Here is a 19822-nt window from a genome sequence, read left to right as displayed (position 1 = left end):
TATTTGTGTAATACCTCGCCTGCCAAAGAAACATGTCTGTGTGTGAACTCAGCCTTCTGGCCACCAATTTACGGTTTCTGGCCACTTAGATAAAGTCCAGACTCCTTAACTGGCACCCAAGAGAATTCCCACAAATTGACCAACAAGCCAGAACTTCCCAACCAGCTGTTGGCGTCCAGCTATTTCCATTGAAGAAACCCATATTCCCATTAGCCTTTTCCCATCCCTGTTCTCATCTAGATTCCTCTTTGCCCTCCTTCCATCTAACACGGACCTGTGCATCTTCAAGTCCTTTTCCCTGGGTGGCACCTTCGGGATCATCCCCATGTTTAATCAACTTTTCTTCCTCACAGCACCTATGAAAACAACCGGTCATGCTGCCCATTTATCGCTTAAACTTTTATAACCTTAAATTTCTTCATAGGTGTGGTGGTGTGATGTTGTGGCGTTAGCCAGTGAGGACTTAAAATAATTGGTTCCTTATATTACCACATTACACAGATCTCCCCAATTAGACTGTGCATAATACAACAAGAGGGGCCTTATCCTCTCCTTCCTGGGATTATCCCTGGCAGCCAGCACAAACCCATGTATGTAGCAGCACAGGGCAGTTCATAGCTGTTGAACGAACAAATGAATGAAAATAATTATACCTTCACAGTGAAAGAGGGCTCATTTTTCATTCTCATCTCACCAGAAGTCAGAACTAAATTCTTCAGAGGGTTCACTGGATCCTTCCATTGTTCAAACTGCACTCAGCCTTTTAAGGGTCTATTTTAAGACAATGCCTGCCCCTGGCTGAGAGGAAGATACTTTCAGGAACTATCATTACTTTGAGTGTGTGACAGCTTTGTTTTTCCCCAGTGTGAAAGTGGTCTGGAAATTTTCAGTTGCTATACAATTCTCATTTCAGGCACTTAAACATTTCCTGAAATGTCCGAGCTCAGAAGATAATGCAGCAATAGAAATGGCAATTGAAACTGTAAGTAAACTCTGTAATGAGACCTTTTGAGAATGCCAGTATTTTTTAAAACTTTTTGAAGTTTTAAAAAACATACAAAAATAGTGTAACAAGTTCCCATGTACCTGTCGTCTGATTTCGTAGCTATCAACATATGACCAATCTTACCTTATTCATACCCCCCTCCTCTTTCCCTGTTTTATTTTAAAGCAAATCACAAACATCATGTCATTTATTTATGGGTACAAAATCTGTATATAAAAGATAAGAACCTTTGGATTTTCTTTTAGGTGTAACTTGCATGCAGTAAAGTGCACAAATCCCAAGTGTATAACTCATTTTTTCATATATGTATGCTGGTGTAACCCCTATTGAGATCAAGATATAGAACATTTCCAGCTCCCAGAAGCCTCTCTTATGTTGCGTCCCAGTCAGTGCCCCCAGCCAAGGGTAACCACAGTTCTGACCTCTATCCTTATAGATTGATTGTATCTGTCTAGCATATAAATGGAATCATACGTATCTTGTACTATTTTGTGTCCAGTTTCTTCCAATCAACAGAAAGTCTGTTAATGCATGTGTGTTACTGCATGCAGCAATAGTTCATTTTTTTTTTTTTTAAGATTTTTTATTTATTTATTTTTGCAAGAGAGAGCATGCTTGAGCAGGGGGAGGGGCAGAGGGGGAAGCAGGCTCCCTGCTGAGCAAGGAGCCTGATGCGAGACTCCATCCCAGGACCTTGGGATCATGACCTGAGCCAAAGGCAGACGCTTAACCAACTGAGCCACCCAGGCGCCCAGCAATAGTTCATTCTTATTCGTGGCTGTGTAGTATTCTACTATATGACTGTACCACAACATTTGGGTTGTCTCCAGTTTGGGCATATTATGAATAATGTTGCCATAAATTGGTTCATGTCTTTTGATGGACGTAACACTCTGTCTTATTGGGTATATATCCAGGAGTAGAATTATTAGGTCATAAAATACACATATTTTAGCAATTGTAGGTACTGCCAAACATTTTTTTCAAAGTCGTTGTACCAGTTTATACTCTACCAGCAGTGTGAAAGAATTTAGTTGCTCTCTTTACTAACACTTACCAGTCTATTTCATTGTAGCTACTCTGATAGATGTATAGTGGTATATCATTATGGTTTTAATCCATTTTTCTAAAGACTGATGATACAGAGTAACTTTTCATATGTATATTGGCCATTTGGATATCCTCTTTTGTGAAGTGCTTTTTAAATCTTTTGTCTAATTTTTAATTATATCATCTCATCTTATTACTGATTTGTAGAATTTTTTTATAATTTCTAGATACAAGTCTTTTCATCAAATAATATGTATTGTGAAAATTTCTCAAGCTGTGGCTTGCCTTTTTATTCTTCATTGGTGTCTTGATGGAAAGAAATTCTGAAGTTTTAATAAAGTCCAGCTTTTCTCTAATGGTTAGTGTTTTTTAGTCCTATCTAAGAAATCATTGCCCATCCCATATGTTTTCTTCTAGAGATTAGATTGTTTTAGCTTTCTTGTTTAGGCCTATGCCCATCCTGAATTAACTTTAGTGTATGGTGTGAGGTAGGAGTCAGGAATCTTTTTTTCCCCATGTGGATATCTGGTTGATCCAGCACCATTTATCAAAAGACCTTTTTTTCCCCAGTGAATTACCATGGAGTGTTTGTCATAGATGAAATGACCATTTTTGTGTGAGTCTGGTGTTGGATTCTATATTCTCTTCCATTGATTTGTCTCCCCTGGACCACCACCACACTGTCTTAATTGTTGTGTTATATGTATTCTTTATTATAATCTACTTTCTATCTCTGTGGATTTGCCTGCTCTAGACATTTCATATAAATGGAATCATTCACAATATGTGACCTTTGTGTATGGAATCTTTCATTTAGAATGTTTTCAAGGTTCAACTGCATTGTAGCATGTACTAATACTTCATTCCTTTTTATGACTGAATAACATTCCGTTGTTGGACTCTGTCACATTGTGTTTATCCATTCATCAGTTGTTAGACATTTGGGTTGTTTCTACTTTCAAGCTTTTATGAATAATGCTGCTGTTAACATTTGTGTACGAGTTTTTGTGTGGACATGTATTTTCATTTGTCTTGGGTATATACCTAGGAATTGCTAGGCCATATGTTAGTTCTATATTTAACGTTTTGAGGAACTGCCCAACTGTTTCCCAAAGCAGCTAAACCATTTTACATTCCCAACATTGCATTGCAATTTTTCTGTCATTTCTTGATGTTATTGAACATCTAGTTAGGATGCAAATTTCCCCATCTCCTGTATTTCCCACTAACTGGTAATTAAATCTAGAGACTTGATCAGACATAGATTTGATATTTTTAGGAGGATGACTTCATAGATGGTGCCATGTACTTCCTATTTCATCACATCAGTTGGCTCATATCTTTTTTTTTTTTCTCGTTAGGATTTCGTTTGGGTCTATTTTGAATCTTTTTAAATTTTTTTAATTTAAGTTCAGTTAATCAACGTGTAGCATATTATTAGTTTCAGAGATAGAGGTCAGTGATTCATCAGTCTTATATAATATCCAGTGGTCATTACATCACATGCCCTCCTTAATGTCCATCACCCAGTTACCCCATCCCCCTACCCACCCCTCCTCCAGCAACCCTCAGTTTGTTTCCTATGATTAAGAGTCTCTTATGGTTTGTCTCCCTTTTTGATTTCGTCTTGTTTTATTTTTCCCTCCCTTCCCCTATGATCCTCTGGTTTTGTTTCTTAAATTCTACATATGAGTGAGATCATATAATTGTCTTTCTCTGATTTATTTTGCTTAAGTAGGCTCATATCTTAATCAGCTCAGGCTGCCCTAACAAACTACCAGACTAGGTGACTTAAAAAAGAGAAATTTATTTCTCATAGTTCTGGAGGCTGAGAAGGCTAAGATCAAGGTGCCAGCCAACTTGGTTCCTGTTGAGAGCTCTCTTCCAGGCTTGTAGATGGCCACCTTCTTGCTGTGTCCTCACATGGCCTTTCCAGGAGATTTCTCTCCCTTCCTCTTTTTATAACACCACTAATCCCATCATAAGGGCCCCACCCTCATGACCTCATCTAACTCTAACTACTCCCAAAGGCCCTATCCTCAAATACAATCACATCATGGGGTAGGGCTTCAACATATGAATTTGCAGGGTACATAAACATTCAGTCTATAGTAGCCCATAATTTGTCATCTCTGTTTCTATGGTGTTAAGATCGATTATTGGATGTTGAAGTGGTCAGCCTGATCCCTCCATTATAAGGTTTCCCATCAGCCTTTCACCTAATGATTTCAGCAGCCATTAATATTTATTATTTAAATCCATTATTTTATTAGGGGTTGCAAAATGATGATATTTGTCATTCCTTCTGAATTCCACATCAGCTATTTTGTTACACTAAGGTAAAAGAAAAATAGGGTAAATACTTGATTTTTTTCCCCCTTTGTTTACTAGTTTTAAGAATAATGAGTTGGTGCCGGGCGCCTGGGTGGCTCAGTTGGTTAAGCGACTGCCTTCGGCTCAGGTCATGATCCCGGAGTCCCAGGATCGAGTCCCGCATCGGGCTCCCTGCTCAGCAGGGAGTCTGCTTCTCCCTCTCCCGTTCCCCCCTCTTGTGCTCTTTCTCTCTCTCACTCTCTCTCTCAAATAAATAAATAAAATCTTTAAAAAAAAAAAAAAAAAGAATGAGTTGGTTCCCTAGCATCCTCCAAAGGTGACCTCTAGAAGTGCTTTTGTTTTTTTTATTTTTTCATTTTTAATATCATATATATATATATAATAGCCAAGATATGAATTATGAGTGAATTATGAATTTGTTTTGGTTTTATTTTGTTTTAGATTCCACATATGAGTGAAATCATGTGGTATCTTTCTTTCTTGAACTTGTTTCACTTAGCATAATACCCTCAAGGTCAATCCATGTTGTCACATTTGGCAAGATTTCATTCTTTTTTATGGCTGAGTAGTATTCCATTGTATATATATACCACATCTTCATTCATCCTATCGATGGAAACTTGTTTTCATATCTTGGCTATTGTAAATGCTGCAACAAACATAAGGGAACATTTTTTTTAATTTAGTGTTTTTGTATTCTTTGGATAAATACTGAGAAGTGGAATGGCTGGGGCATATGGTAGTTCTATTCTTAATTTTTTGAGGAATCTCCATACTGTTTTCCATAGTAACTATATCAACTTAAAATCCCACCAGCAGTGTACCAGGGCTCCCTTTTCTCCACATCTTCTCCAACACTTGTTATTTCTTGTCCTTTTGATAATAATGATTCTAACAGGTGTTAGGTGATATATTATTGTGGTTTTGATTTGCATTTTCCTAATAATTAGTGGTGTGCAGTATCTTTTCATGTGCCTGTTGGCGATTTGTAGGTCTTCTTTGGAGAAATATCTATTCAGATCCTCTGCCCATTTTTTAATCGGGTTGGTCTTGTTGTTGTTGAGTTATATGAATTTTTTATATATAGTTTGGATATTAACCCCTTATTGGATATATAGTTTGCAAATATCTTCTCCCATTCAGATTTCCTTTTCCTTTTGGTGATGGTTTCCTTTGCTGTGCAACTTTTTAGTTTGATATAATCCCATTTGTTTACTTTTACTTTTGTTTGCCTTGCCTTTGGAGTCAGATCTATAAAGACATCACTAAGACTGATATCAGGGAGCTTACCCTCCTATATTTTCTTTTAGGAATTTTATGGTTTCAGGTCTTGCATTCAAGTCTTTACATTTTAAGTTAATTTTTGTGTATGGTGTATCAAAGTGATCTAGCTTCATTCTTTTCAATTTGGCTTTCCAGTTTTCCCAACTTTGTGGGGGAGTGGGGCAGGGGCTGCACCTGTCTTATTCACTTTTATTTTGTTATTTGTTATTTGTTATTTAATTTTTTTCTTTTTAGAGAGAGAGCACAAACAGCTGGGGGCAGAGGGAGAGGGAGAGACAGAATCCCAAGTAGGCTCCACGCTCAGCAAGGAGCCTGACATTGGGCTTGATCTCCTGACCCTGAGATCATGACCTGAGCCAAAATCTAGAGTCAGATGCTTAACCAACTGAGCTATACAGGTGCCCCTCCCAACACTTTTATTAAAAAGACTGCCCTTTCTTCATTGTGTGTTTTTGGCTCCTTTGTCATAGATTAATCATCCCTATATGTGTGGGTTTATTTCTGGGCTCTCTACTCTGTTCCATTAATCTTTGTGTTTATTTTTGTACTAATACCGTACTGTTTTGATTACTGTAGCTTTGTAGTATAATTTGAAATCAGGGAGCATGATTCCTACATGCAACTTTGTTCTTCTTTCTCAACATTGCTTTGGCTATTTGGGATCTTTTGTGGTTCCATACAAATTTTAGAATTATTCTAGTTCTGTGAAGTATGCCACTGGAGTTTTATTAGGTATCACACTATTGGAGTTTTGATAGGTATCACACTGAATCTTAGATTGCTTTGGATAATAGGGACATTTTTTTTTTTTTTAAAGATTTTATTTATTTATTTGATAGAGAGAGCGAGAGAGCACAAGCAGGGGGAACAGTAGAGGGAGAGGGAGAAAGAAGCAGGCTCCCCGCTGAGCAGGGAGCCCGATGCGGGGCTGGATCCCAGGACCCTGGGATCGTGACCTGAGCCGAAGGCAGACGCTTAACCATCTGAGCCACCCAGGCGCCCGATAATAGGGACATTTTTAACAATAGTCTTCTAATCCATGAGCATGGAATATCTTTCCTTGTATCTGTGTCTTCTTCAGTTTCTTTCATCAGTGTCTTATGGTTTTCAGTGTACAAGTCTTTCACCTGCTTGGTTAAATTTATTGTTAGCTATTTTATTCTTTTTGATGTGATTGTAAATAGGATTCTTTTCTTGATTTCTCTTTCTAATGTTTCATTAATAGTGTATAGAAAGGTAACAAATTTTTGCATATTGATTATATATCCTGCAACATTTATTTATTAGTTCTAATGGTTTCTTGGTGGATTTATTAGGGTTTTCTATGTATAGTATCATGTCGTCTGCAAATAGTGACACTTTAACTTCTTCCTTTCCAATTTGGATGCCTTTTATTTCTTTTTCTTGCCTAATTGCTGCGGCCAGGTTCCATTTCTTGCCCCAGACATGGAATCAGCCATTTCTCTAAGGAGTTCTGATTCCTTTTAGTGAGAAATAGTTTTTAGAGACCATAATTTGGGTGCTAGGAATATTCTGTTTCTAAGTTTTTTCAGTTATAAATGTTGGTGTTTTTTATTGTGACATAAAAATTAGTATTTTCTAAAAGTACCTGAATTTGAAGCTGCAGTGAAATTATTAAAGAATGGAAATTATTCTCTGGCCATCTACATAATGCCATTTTATTTTATTATAAAAATAGGTACATTCTCTGGTTTTCTCTGCATATCCACAACATTTTCTAAGACCTACTTCCTCCAGAAAGCTGGACTCAAGACTTCCAGTAGCTCTCAAGAATACATTTCCCACCCTTCCTACCAAAGATGGACTGGAATTCTGGTCCCAAATTCATAAATCCAGAAGGACTCTGATTTGGTTAGCTCAGATGTCCATTCCAAGATCAAACAACTAGTGGCCACAGGGATGGAATATCCTGCTTTGGCAAACTGGGTTAAATTCCCACCCCTTGACATTCCCACTTCTTTGGTCATAGAGAATGGCGTCCTCTGGGGCACGAAAGTCCCACTAGAACCCCATGGTTGAATTGGAAGTAGGAGCATTTCTCAGAAAAGTCAAGAGAATCAATATCAGACAAAATTCTAGATGTCCCTTGCAGCTATCAAATTTTTTCTCCTTTTATTGGTGTTCTTTAATTCTACAGTATCTACTTCTAGGTGTTATGCTATGTATTTTATAATAATAAGTTTTATTAAGTCAGGGACATGTAGCCTATAAAACCAACATATTTGTGTTTATTATCCATTACTGGGCTTACTTCATTCATTCAAACAAGTGCATTGTGAACTTCACTACTGGATAATTTTCCTAAAGTCCAGTTTTGAATCCTTGTATTCTTCAGCTGCAGACCCTTGAGTGACTCCCCATTGCCTCACAATTTATTCCCAAGCTATCCTTCAAGAATCACAGAATCTTAGGTACCCCTGCAGTGATCCAGTCTAACCTCCTTCATTTTATTGATGAGGAAACGGAGGTCCCAGAGGATGATATGACTAACCTAAAGCCACCCAAATAGAAAATAATAGAGCTAGGACTAAACCCTAAGTCTTCTTTCCAAGCAAATTGCCTATTCACTCCTCTAGGTCAGTTGTCTATGCTACACTAAACTGGCCACTTTTACGTGAGTAGTTCGGGGCTCCCCTTCCTTTGTTCCTTCACTCTTGCTGGCCCCTACACCGAGGCCACCCTCCCTCCTACACCTCTGTCTTCACACTCCTATACAACATGCAAGACCCACTTCACACACAAGCCTTTCCTAAAATGTCCTCTGGATGAAATTTCACCCTCCTTAGAATCTTCTCTAAGTAGTTTGAACATCACTTACCACTGCAGTTACCCCCTTCAGATTAATAGCTCCTCAAGATCAAGGACCCATTTTTTCATAGAATGGTTAGCATATTGTGGGCATTCAATAAATATTTGCTGAATTGAACACATGTTGGTTCCCAGCTCAGTGAAAGCACTATATAGATGATATAAATTTCCTTCCAGTCCTCCATTTCTTTCCACCTTAAGACTCCCTCCCTTGACTTGAATTTTTTTATAATCTGTGCACTCTTACCTGCTGATCCTGTAATTGAGAATATCTTAAAAATATTCATACTTCACCCACCCCCATCCTCTACCCCTGAAGTTTCTGAAATACATTCTTGGTGTATGTGTGTAGTAGAGCCCTTGTTGGGAATCATTACCTGAGTGAACCCATGAGATGAATGAGAAAGATGGGTCTTCACAGTATCCACTATCTTGTTGGGGGCCCTCCTGCCTCTTTGCAGTCAGCTTCTGCGTTCACCTCTCTGTAAAGGTATTATTTTATACCTTATAAAAATAAGGTATTATTTGTATCCTCATTGAGGTCCCAAGAGTTACCTGATGAAGATCATACAGGTGATCCTTTGACCTCAGGCGGGCTGACTCCAGAGCCTCTCCTCCCCACAGGTTCACTGTAAACCTTCTCTAAAAGGTCCCCAACTGATCTCTTACTTGCTAAATACATGAGTCTCTTCTCAGTCTTTATTCAATGTTATGGCAGCATTTTATGCTACTGTACTGCATGTTTCCTGAAATTTGTACTCCCTTAGAGCACTGCTTCTCCAGTTACTTCCCAGATGGTCCCTTCTCAGCCTCCTTCACTGACTCCTCTGCTCCTTAAATGTAAGTGTTCCTCAGCATTCTGTCTCCATCCTCCTTTTAATTTTAATTCTGAGTGGCCACATCTATTCCTTACTGGCTCCCCTTTCCATCTATCCTAACATTTTGAGTGTGTTCAACCTTCTGAAATTCAAATTAACCAGGTGCCCTGTATTTTTATTTGCTATATCTGGCAACACCATCTGCTTAGCACCAGTCCAAGCCCTTTAAGGGTATTAACTTATTTAATCCTTAAAACAGTACTGTGAGTTAGGTATTATTTTGATCCTCATTGAGTCCCCGAGAGTTACCTGCTGAAGATCACACAGGTGATCCTTTGACCTCAGGCAGGCTGACTCCAGAGCCCCTGCTTTAACCATGTCTCTGTACTGACTTATTCACCCAAAACCATCCACAAAAGCCATCAAGATGAGGAACTGTACAGGATTTCTCTTCCTTACAGCGTCCCTTCCCTATAGCAGTGGTAAAAGCAGAGGCAACAGATTTTTCAAAGCATAGCTTTCTTGCACTGATGACACACAAGTGTGTAGAAATTCTGCAGCCACAAGAGCCTCTCCACTCCACAGGTTCACTACGATCCCTTGTGCACAGGAACTTTCTAACTTCTCTTTGTCCTTTCCCCTGAGGTGTAGCAAGCTAGGCCATATGTTGCTGTGTCCTGATGACCGTCTCCTTCATTTTCTGGCGGCTTTTCTGACTGTGTCATTAATGCGAGGAGGGCAGCACTGCACTCTTCAGTGTTCGTTCCCTTTGGTGGAGCTCCAGTTCTGTTCTTGGCTCACCCCTTTTTTATAGACACAAGACTCTTAAGCCTCCTACTCTTGTCAATAATTATTCCTACTAGCTAAAACTAACACATTTCCATCCTCCAATATGGTCCATAATTTTTCCTGATCAACACCACACCACACATCAGTGATTGAACTCTGACCTTCATGGAGGTGACTCTCAGATCGAGGTCTCCAGGCCAGCGTCCTCTCCAGAACTCCACCCACACTTGCCGCCTGCTCTCTTCTAGGCTCCTATGGCCATACTTTTTCGGCTTTGGACTCCAGGTGGCCATGGACAAGGGCACGTCCTTGGGGAGTGCTGGAGATGCAGCACTTGGTGCCATGTTGTCACAGAAGGCCCGGTTCCTGTGCTCAAGACCCTGTCATCTAGATGTCACAGTCACTTACCTTAAGGAAGTTTTTACTGAAACATCCAAGAAGTATATTGTGTGTGTAGGAAGAAAAAAAAAATATGGACTTTTGATATAGGCACTTAGAAGAAGCTATAGCTTCTAAGGATAGACTTTTATTAATGGAGATGACAAATGAATGAAGAAAGACCCTAAATTTATATCATGTCAGACACTTGACTTCAGGTATTTTTACAATTTTTTTTTATTCCATTTCCTTAGCACAAGATTCTTTGTCTCCCCCCACTCCCCTTCCTTTCTAGTTTTAAGATGCTGAATTTACATTTTCTTTCTCTTCCTAAACAGGTTGGTCAGGCCAAAGATGAACTGCTGACCAGTCAGCTGATAGACCACCTGATGGGAGAGAGTGACGGCATGCCTAAGGTACTAGAAATATTGTTGTCACTTGGATTTTAAGTAGTTTAGTTATGATCTGACCTTATTCTGCCCTGTTTTTACCTATAATGGCTTCTGCGTCATAGACTTATTAAATTTTCTCTGTGAGCACAGCTTGAGGTCTGCTGGACAGACCCTGCATTTTAGAGGATATTGGATATTTTCACTCTCTGAAATTGGCATTGCCACCTGTAACAGGCACAGTCCTCACCCACAGGATAGCAGTTCTCACCACCCACAATTTTCCTCAAAGGTTGAAGAGGTTTTTCTCTTTTTTTAAGATTTTATTTATTTATTTGGCAAAGAGAGCAAGCACAAGCAGAGGGGGCAGCAGAGGGAGAGGGAGAAGCAGGCTCCCCACCGAGCAGGGCGCCCGACTTGGGGCCCAATCCCAAGACCCTGGGATCATGACCCGAGCCAAAGGCAGACGCTTAACGACTGAGCCACCCAGGCGCCCCTTAAAGAGTTGTATTTATTCTGGGAACTATGAAAAATATTATTAGAATTATGAGTTAGCATTAATCCCTAAAAATCAGCATACTTTGTTCATATTTCAAAAGTTATGGGAATTAATAACAATCGTATTTGGCATAAAAGTAACTCACTGTAAATATAAAGTAGAAATAAATCATTAAGAACATATTTTCAAAGTACGTGACTCGGGAGTTCACACGGACATTGGTCTTCTTTCAGTCCTGATGAGGACGGTTTCCTTTGAGGATACCCTTGAGCCTTTTCTTCCCTTTGGCTTTGATGTTTGAGGTGATTTTCTTGTGAAGGAAGTCATGGTACTGATTAGGAGAGAAGGCGCTAGAATGTCATAGCAGGAGAGGATTATAGCGAACCTGATCCCCGGGTCCATTTCCAGTATTTCACAGGTAGAGACACGGAGACACAGGGAGGCTAAATTAACCTGCCAAAGGGCACAGGCCCTTAAACTCTTCCCAGCCAGCTCACCCAATGTCCACTTAGTCTAATAGTCAGGAAACCAGCATAGGAAGTTGTCTAGAGGTGAAGAGAATAGGAATAGAAAAATAGTCAAAGGCCAAAGTTTTTTATGGGCCAAAGAAATATACATATATAGGTGTAGCAATTTTTGAAATTGTACGAATTGGTACATCGTGTAAGAATACACTTTGATTTCAAGCACGCAGCAGATAAGTCTGTGGAGTAGGGTTAGGAGCACAGACTCTAAAGCCCGACCACTGTGGCTCAGATCCAGGCTCTGGAGAGGTCCCGTTGTGGTTGCTTATCACCAGTGCGATTAGTATATAATTGTGCCTTCCTCCCGGGGAGGGCATGAGGATTTAAACACACTAATATTTCTCAAGGACTTAGAATACGACCTGGCACATATTAAACTATGAATAAATACTTGATAAATTCTTTATTCAATGGATTTTTTAAAAACTGTATCAAAAGCGGATTCCAGCTGAAATGCAAAATTCTAGGTGTTTCTCCCGTTAGCTAACGAAGAAAGTGATGTTTCTGTAATGGTTTGTATGTCAGGATGCCAAGTACCTGTTCCGCTTATACATGGCCCTGAAGCAGTACCGAGAGGCTGCGCGGACCGCCATCATCATTGCCAGAGAAGAGCAGTCTGCCGGTAGGCCCCGGGCACTCGTGTGTTTCTCATATTCAAGCAGGAGAGTCAAGTTCCAGCCCCTTTTCTGCACAGGAAGTAGGAGCCCTTTTCTAATCTGAGTTTGCTCCGAACCCTGAAGACTAGGGTTCGAGAGAAGCGAGATACTTCCCCATCACAGAGTAACTCCACTAACGCCTTCTCTTGATCATGCTGTTTCCTCTCCCCTGCACGGCCTCTCCGCCCCGCGGCCCCTCTCCTACACTTGCAGCACTTTCTTGCCATCCCATGTATTTGCCTTTAACAACAGAAGAGATACTAGAAGATGGGAGATGATGTGGTATTATAATTGACCTAGTTCTTAATAGTATGCAGGGACTATTTATAGAACCTCCGGAACGGTTCCGTTCACTTACTTACATGCTCTCTAAAAATTTATTGACCAAGAGAATTGGTCTGACATCTAGTTTTTGCAAGCTGATTCTTTTAGATGTTCATAAATACGGAACACAGTTTCGGCAACTATGCAATTAAGTAAGTCACTACTTTATTGACCTAACACCTAGTGTAGGGTACATGGTGGGAGCTCAGGATGCAGAAGACTGAGCCACGGTTCCACCCTCAGGGAGTCGTGATTTGGTGGGAGAGATGGAAAGTAGGTTCAGGGTTGTTATGCAGGGTGAGAAGAGCCACGATGGAAAGGACATCCAGTAGAAGGGCGTCAGGAGAGGGGTCCACCTCATCACGAGGGTGGAGACGACAGAAGGCAACAGAAGTTGGAAGCTTCTGGAGCTTTGGAAGGCTGAGAGGGCAGAGGAGGACGGAGAGGGGCATGCGGGGAGAGCAGCAGCAGGGGACACAGGGGCACCGACCGAGGCACAGACGGAGGGGACGGCCAAGTCAGGTTGGTAAGGTCGGCAGAGGCAGATCCTGAAGGGCTCCGGCCCTTTGCTTGGGAATTTGCCGCCAATCCCTAAGGCCCTTGGAGGGTTTCATGTTGGAGCATGAACTTGAGGTCTTTACAAGAACACTCTGACATTAGCATGGAGGCAGAACAAGCAGCGAGGAGCACGCTGCTGCGGACAGATGGCGGACAGATGGCGAGAAGCATTAAAGTGGGCCTGGGGCCAGGCTGGGTTTGGGAGACTTGGAAGGTAGACTCCAAACTTGATGACCCATTGGCTTTGGTGGCAGGTGGTGGTGTCCTGAGGAAGAGGGAGATGGGTAGGATGACACCATTTTCTCCCTGAGGGACCGGCTGGATATTCGTACCATCAGTTACCACAGGAAAAACTACTGAGTTACTTTATGTAAGAAATTATAAAGATATTACTAATAACAAAATCTTATAAAATGAGGGCCCACATTGTGAGGAGCACCGGGTGATGTATGAAAGTACTGAATCCCTGTCTTGTACACCTGAAACTAATATTACACTCCATGTTAACTAACTGGAATTTATATAAAAACTTTAAAAAAATAAAATGAGGCCCTACAGAAGGTCCCCAGATTTCATCCTTTGTAATAATGTCATTTTGCCACCTTTTTTCCAGGAAACTATCGGAATGCTCACGACGTTCTCTTTAGCATGTATGCAGAACTTAAATCCCAGAAGATCAAAATTCCCTCTGAGATGGCCACCAACCTCATGATTCTGCACAGTTATATACTAGTGAAGGTGAGGTCCTTTGAGTGATTTGGGACACAATCTGCCAAGTGAGTTTATCACCTGAAGGGATTTCTTATGGGCACCTCTCCATTGGATTAGAGTAATTTTCTAGATCTCTGTATTGTTAAGTGAAAAACAGCAACATACAGGATAATTATACAGTCTGCTACCTTTTGTGTACAAAAGGGCAGAAAATAAGAATGAATATATATTCGTTGCAAATAAAACTAGAAATAGACTCAAGAGTCTAGTTAGCAAAAGTAGAGGAGGCATAGCAGTAATCCCCAGTCCGGGGACAAGAGGGAGAGCGGGTTTCTCTGTGTATGTATTTCTATCTTGTCTAGATTTTGAAGCATATAAATGTATTACCTGGTCAAAAAGAAGATTTACTTAAGGCATTTTTGTTTAACCAGAGCTTACTAGTTTATGAATTCTAAGACAGTGGGCTTTATACAATTCCACAATGTTTAATACTATTTAGTTTTCATCTGAATATAAAAATAATACATTCACGGAGGAAATTTAGAGAATGTAGAAAAGTATAATGAAAAAGTAATTTACCCTTTAAGTCCACCACCAGGTATAACAGCTGTTACCATGGTGCTGTACATATCCTCTATACTTTGGTAAATACATGTGTGCCCTTTTTTTTTTTTTTTTGACCACATTAGGATTATATTTATGTCCAGTTGTGTATTCTGTCTTTTCAATTAGTAATTCTTAATAAAAACAAACTATAGCATGCAAACCTCAAATACTTGTATGTACAATTTACTTAAATGTTATGTGTGTGTAAATATATGTAAATTTTGTAATATATTTACACACATACCTCTGTAAAGATACAGGCAGAATCCAACTTACATATTTTTCCAAATTTTCATTAAATCAAAGTCCATCTTCCCATATTAATGTTAATTTGGTTTCCAGGCCAGTCCACAAGAGCTTATTTAATTTTGATGGTACCTAGGATAGAGGAGTCATGTTATGAATGATTTAGATCCTAATTATCTCTACCAGCACTGTCCAGAACTTTCTACAGTGTTGTAGGTGGCTGGGTCTGTGCTGCCCCATATGGCAGCTGCCAGCCTGGCCGTGGGGCACCGGAAATACAGCTAGTGCAACTGAGAAGCTACATTTTTTAATTTTATATAATTTTAATTTTAAAATTTAAATAGCTCTTATGTGACTAGTGGCTACCGTATGAGGCCACACAGTTCTGTAACACTGATGGTAAGAAAAAAGCGAGAATTCCAACTTGGAATCCTCGAGGGTACATTTCCCTCCAGGGCAGCAGGAGGATCCCTCGTCTCATTTGGAAAGGAGTAGAAAGGGAGAAGGGCGGTCTCTCTCAACTGCGGACATGAGTGGTGGTGCCCATGTGTCGCGGGTACCGAATCCAGCAAAATAGAGCTTTTCAGGGTGGAAGACGGGAAGCAAAAGTTGAGGAATCCTATAAGCAAGCAGCCCTCCAGGACCAGGGTTTCTACCACCCTAAGTCGCAGGGGTGGTTCTCAAGTATATTTCTTTTCCTCTGGCCCCAGACACCCTCTCCCCCTCCCACTGAAGAGCACCTGGGACTCCTCCCCATTTGCTGTAGTTCTCGACTCTTATGCAAGCACCACACATTCTCAAGATGTTTAACTGTTTGTGATACCAAAAGGGAAACTGTTAAACCTTTTCAAGTAAGAACAAATTGATGTAAATGTGTCACAGGCATGTTTGGCCCAAAGGACTGAAGAAAGTCATCCACATTTCAGGGGATATCAAGACAGCTTTGGTGGATGCTTCCTCCCAGAGCTGGAACAGGGATTTTGACAGAGGCACAGCCTGGGACCTTTGAGTCTGGATGACGGAGCTGGGCAGCCTGAGGCCCAGAGTCAGCGCAGAACAAGCAGCTTTAGATTCAGTTCGTATTTCTCATGTAGCAATAAATGCTCAGACCTGATGCCTGGGAGTTACTCTAACCTCACCCTGCACATTCTCACCAAATACCACCAGTTCTGCCTCCTATTGGCTCTACTTCTCTCCACCCCCACCCCTACCCACAACACCCCCCCCCCCACCTCTGTGGGCTGCCCCATCTTGCTGGATGACATGGCGACATCATGGCCTGGCCCTGTTGACTCTCCAAGCCTCCTCTCATCCTAGGCGACACGGGCCCCACTCATACTCAGTACTCACCCAATCTCAGGCCCTCCAGCTGCCGCTGCCCCTTTGCCCTCTTCCTTTAACAACTCATTCTCTCTCTCTGCCTGAAAGCCTCGGCTTTCAGGTCTCACAACTTGGCAAAGTTGGTATTATTAGCCCTCCAAAAATGGCCAGTAAGAGATGGATCAGGGATGTGAACTCATGTCATATGGTCTGGGGCGAAGTAAAAAGCAGAGCATAGAGGAGGGGTAAGGTCAGTGAGGCCACGGGGCCAGGCAGCAGCTGCTGGAAGGAGAAACAAAGGAGAAATCCCGAGTGCCATAAGCCAGGTAAGGCTGTGAGGATCATGGGACAACCCTGTTCAGGGTCATAATGAAGGAGTTGATTATTTGGGGGAACAAAGCATGAATTAAGAGTTAATCAAAATCTCTTAAGAGTAAAATATGTCATTTATTTCAGATTCATGTTAAAAATGGAGATCATATGAAAGGGGCACGTATGCTTATTCGAGTGGCCAACAACATCAGCAAGTTTCCGTCACGTAAGTACTATTGAGAAGGGCCTGTCACCCATATTTGTGCATCAGTGTGGCATCGTAAGATCTACAGTCACTAACTCTGCCAGTCACTCTTCTCTACACAGATTAACTCATTAATCCTCACACCCACCCCAGAAAGTAGTCTAATGGGACCCAGGACCACCCCCAAGTTCACTAGGACTCACAGAACGCAACACGTAATAGTGCTGAAGGTTAAGATTTATTTCAGCAGAAGAATACAAAACCAAACTGGCAAAGGGAAAAGGCGCGCGCGGGGTGAAGTCTGGATGAGAACAGGTGCATGTTTCCAAGAGTCCCCTCCAAGTGGAGTCACACAGGACACACTCCTCCAGCAGTGAGTTGTGTGACAACACATGTAAAATGGTATCTACCGGAGGTGCTCATGAGAGACTCAGTGCCCAGGAGTTGTACTGGGGGCTGGTCATGTAGGCACCCCCTACCTGGCATGGAAAAATTTCCAGACTCCCAGAAAGCAGGTGTTCAGCATAAACCACACTGTACAAAGAATTTAGGCACAGTGAGCCACTCTGATCTGGAAATGGTAGAAACTCGCCCAAAATCCAAGTTCCCAGATACCAGCCAAGATCAAGCAGATCTTTCTAAGGATAACAGCCTCAAAACAACACCCATGGGTACTCTTATTATTTTCCCTATTTCACAAGAGAAGCAAACAGAGGGAAAAGAAGTGCAGTAACACTTGCCCAAGATCACACTGTTAGCTAGTAAGTCTGACTCCGCTCTCAACCACAACGGGCCACCGCCACTATAAAAGGTCCCATTATTCTTAACGACTTTTCATTATAACATTCTTCAGTTAAAAGACTTTCTCACATTCTGTGACGGGGGTCAACAAAATCTTTCTGTAAAGGTACAGATGTCAAATGTCTGGGGCTTCATGGATCATAATGGTCTGTCACAGCTACTATTTTTATATAAACTGTAAGAAAATGAATGAGCGTGGCTGTGTTCCAACAGAATTTTATTTTTGGATGACCTTTGAATGTCATATAATTTTCACATGTCACAAAATATTTTTCTTTTGATTTTTTTCAACCATTGAAAACATAAAGGCCACTCTTGGCTCATGAGCCATACAAAAACAGAGGGCCAGATTTGGCCCATGGGTCAAAATTCACCAACCCCTCTTCTATAACTATATTCTTTCTTGTTACATGAAAAAGACTTTACAATAATTGTATACCATGCTGGCAAAGGGTGCAATTGGACGGGCACTCACATGACTGCTCCTAGGAATGGACATTGGTATGGCCTTTCTAGAAAGCAATTTGGCAATTTGTGCTAAGAGCATTTTTTTTAAAAAGTCACGTTCTTTGATCCAGTAACTCACCTCCTGGGTATCTGTCCTGAAGACATAGACGCACACAGAGAGGTCAGTGCATAAAATGACTAATCTCCCTGACCATTCACGGGCAGTCCTGTCAAACGCAAAAACGCATCTGAGTGGTTTGGGGAGGATACAGGCAAAAGGGGACATCAAGGGAGTGCAGGTCTCAGGGCTACAAGGCAAAACACAGTATAACCACAGGAAGGACATTTTGATGAGCACCCTTTCCTCATGAAACAGGTCCTATCTGGTTCTTTGCCAGGAAAAGCAAACTTAGAGGTGCGATTGTGTTGTCCTCCTGAACGGGGACAGAGTCATGACAGCAGAAGCCCTGGGCTTTCTGCTCTCCCGTGTGTATTGCAGACATCGTGCCAATCCTGACGTCCACAGTGATCGAGTGTCACCGAGCAGGCCTGAAGAACTCTGCTTTCAGCTTTGCAGCCATGTTGATGAGGCCCGAGTACCGCAACAAAATAGATGCCAAATACAAAAAGAAGATCGAGGCCATGGTCAGGTAGGCAGTGACAGCTGATTCTGCTACCTCATCACATTTCACAAATGTAGTTTTCAGACTCTGGCTGCTAATGTGCAGGCTCAGGCAGAGAATGGACTGGGGGTGGCGATTAGGATTGTATTCAGCTACCAGCAGCAGAAAACCCAACAATGGCTTGAAAAAGTCAGTATTTGACTTCTAAACACAGTGTCATGGCTCAGGGCTGCTGTGTCCTGATGCAAGGACAGAGACCTCTGTCTTCCAGCTTTGTCATCCTGAGCACAGAGGGTTCCTCCTCGTTGAGAGTCGGGGGGTGCCCAGAGCACATACATCTACCCTGACCGTTCAGTGCCACTGTGGCCCGGGCACTAGCTCGGAAGACAAGCTAGTCATTCTCTCCCCACAGAAGACTCCTCTACAGCTATGAGGTCTCATATGGTAACTGCTAGCCACGTGTGGCTATTTAAATTTAAATTAATTAAAATTTTAAAAAATGTAAACCTTAGTTCCTCCCACTATCCATATTTCAAGTGCTCAGAAGCTTCACGTGGCTCCTGGTTACCGTACTGGAGAGCACAGAACTGGAACATTGCCATTGTCACAGAAGTCCTGTTGCACAGCCCTGAATAGCCTTTACCGCTTTAGTCCACAAAAGGGGGAGACAGGGGAAGAAGCAAGCTTACCCCATCAGCGGCATCGGTGGCACAGGAAGAGAAGATCCAGCAAGACCCACCCATGTTTCCGCCATTTACCGTGCTGTGAACTCCAGCCCCCAAATGTGGCCTGGATAGTGCTCCGGTTTAACCACTCAGTCCCTCTCCTTCCTCCCTGAGCTGGAGTGCAGGTTGATGTGAGCTTCTCTCTAGTCTCAGATCCTGACTGTGAAGAAGTAGGCATGTTCCACATGATTCTATCTCACAGGAGACCTGATACATCCGAGACAGAAGAGGCCACAACCCCGTGTCCATTCTGCGAATTTCTTCTCCCAGAGTGTGAACTCCTCTGTCCTGGATGTAAAAATAACATCCCATATTGCATTGTAACAGTAAGTTCTTTTTATCTTCTATTTATAGTTCATTTGAATACTTGATGTGTAAAAAGCACACT

The 19822-nt window shown here is 41.6% G+C and overlaps 1 protein-coding gene across 1 annotated transcript in view; it reads left to right on the top strand.

The window, feature by feature from the left end:
- Window positions 1-19822, top strand: part of WDR19 (WD repeat domain 19) — an 80587-nt gene that overhangs the window by 49695 nt on the left and 11070 nt on the right. The window contains exons 24-30 of the mRNA XM_081812441.1: window positions 914-982; window positions 10827-10904; window positions 12426-12522; window positions 14052-14176; window positions 16778-16859; window positions 18586-18736; window positions 19637-19760. Coding sequence (XP_081668567.1) covers window positions 914-982; window positions 10827-10904; window positions 12426-12522; window positions 14052-14176; window positions 16778-16859; window positions 18586-18736; window positions 19637-19760 — 726 coding nt within the window. The remainder of the gene's footprint in view (window positions 1-913; window positions 983-10826; window positions 10905-12425; window positions 12523-14051; window positions 14177-16777; window positions 16860-18585; window positions 18737-19636; window positions 19761-19822) is intronic.

This window comes from Leptonychotes weddellii, chromosome 2, assembly GCF_054177405.1.
Source record: "Leptonychotes weddellii isolate Sample4059 chromosome 2, ASM5417740v2, whole genome shotgun sequence".
NCBI classification, from domain to species: domain Eukaryota; kingdom Metazoa; phylum Chordata; class Mammalia; order Carnivora; family Phocidae; genus Leptonychotes; species Leptonychotes weddellii.
This window is presented reverse-complemented; position numbering and strand designations above follow the sequence as displayed.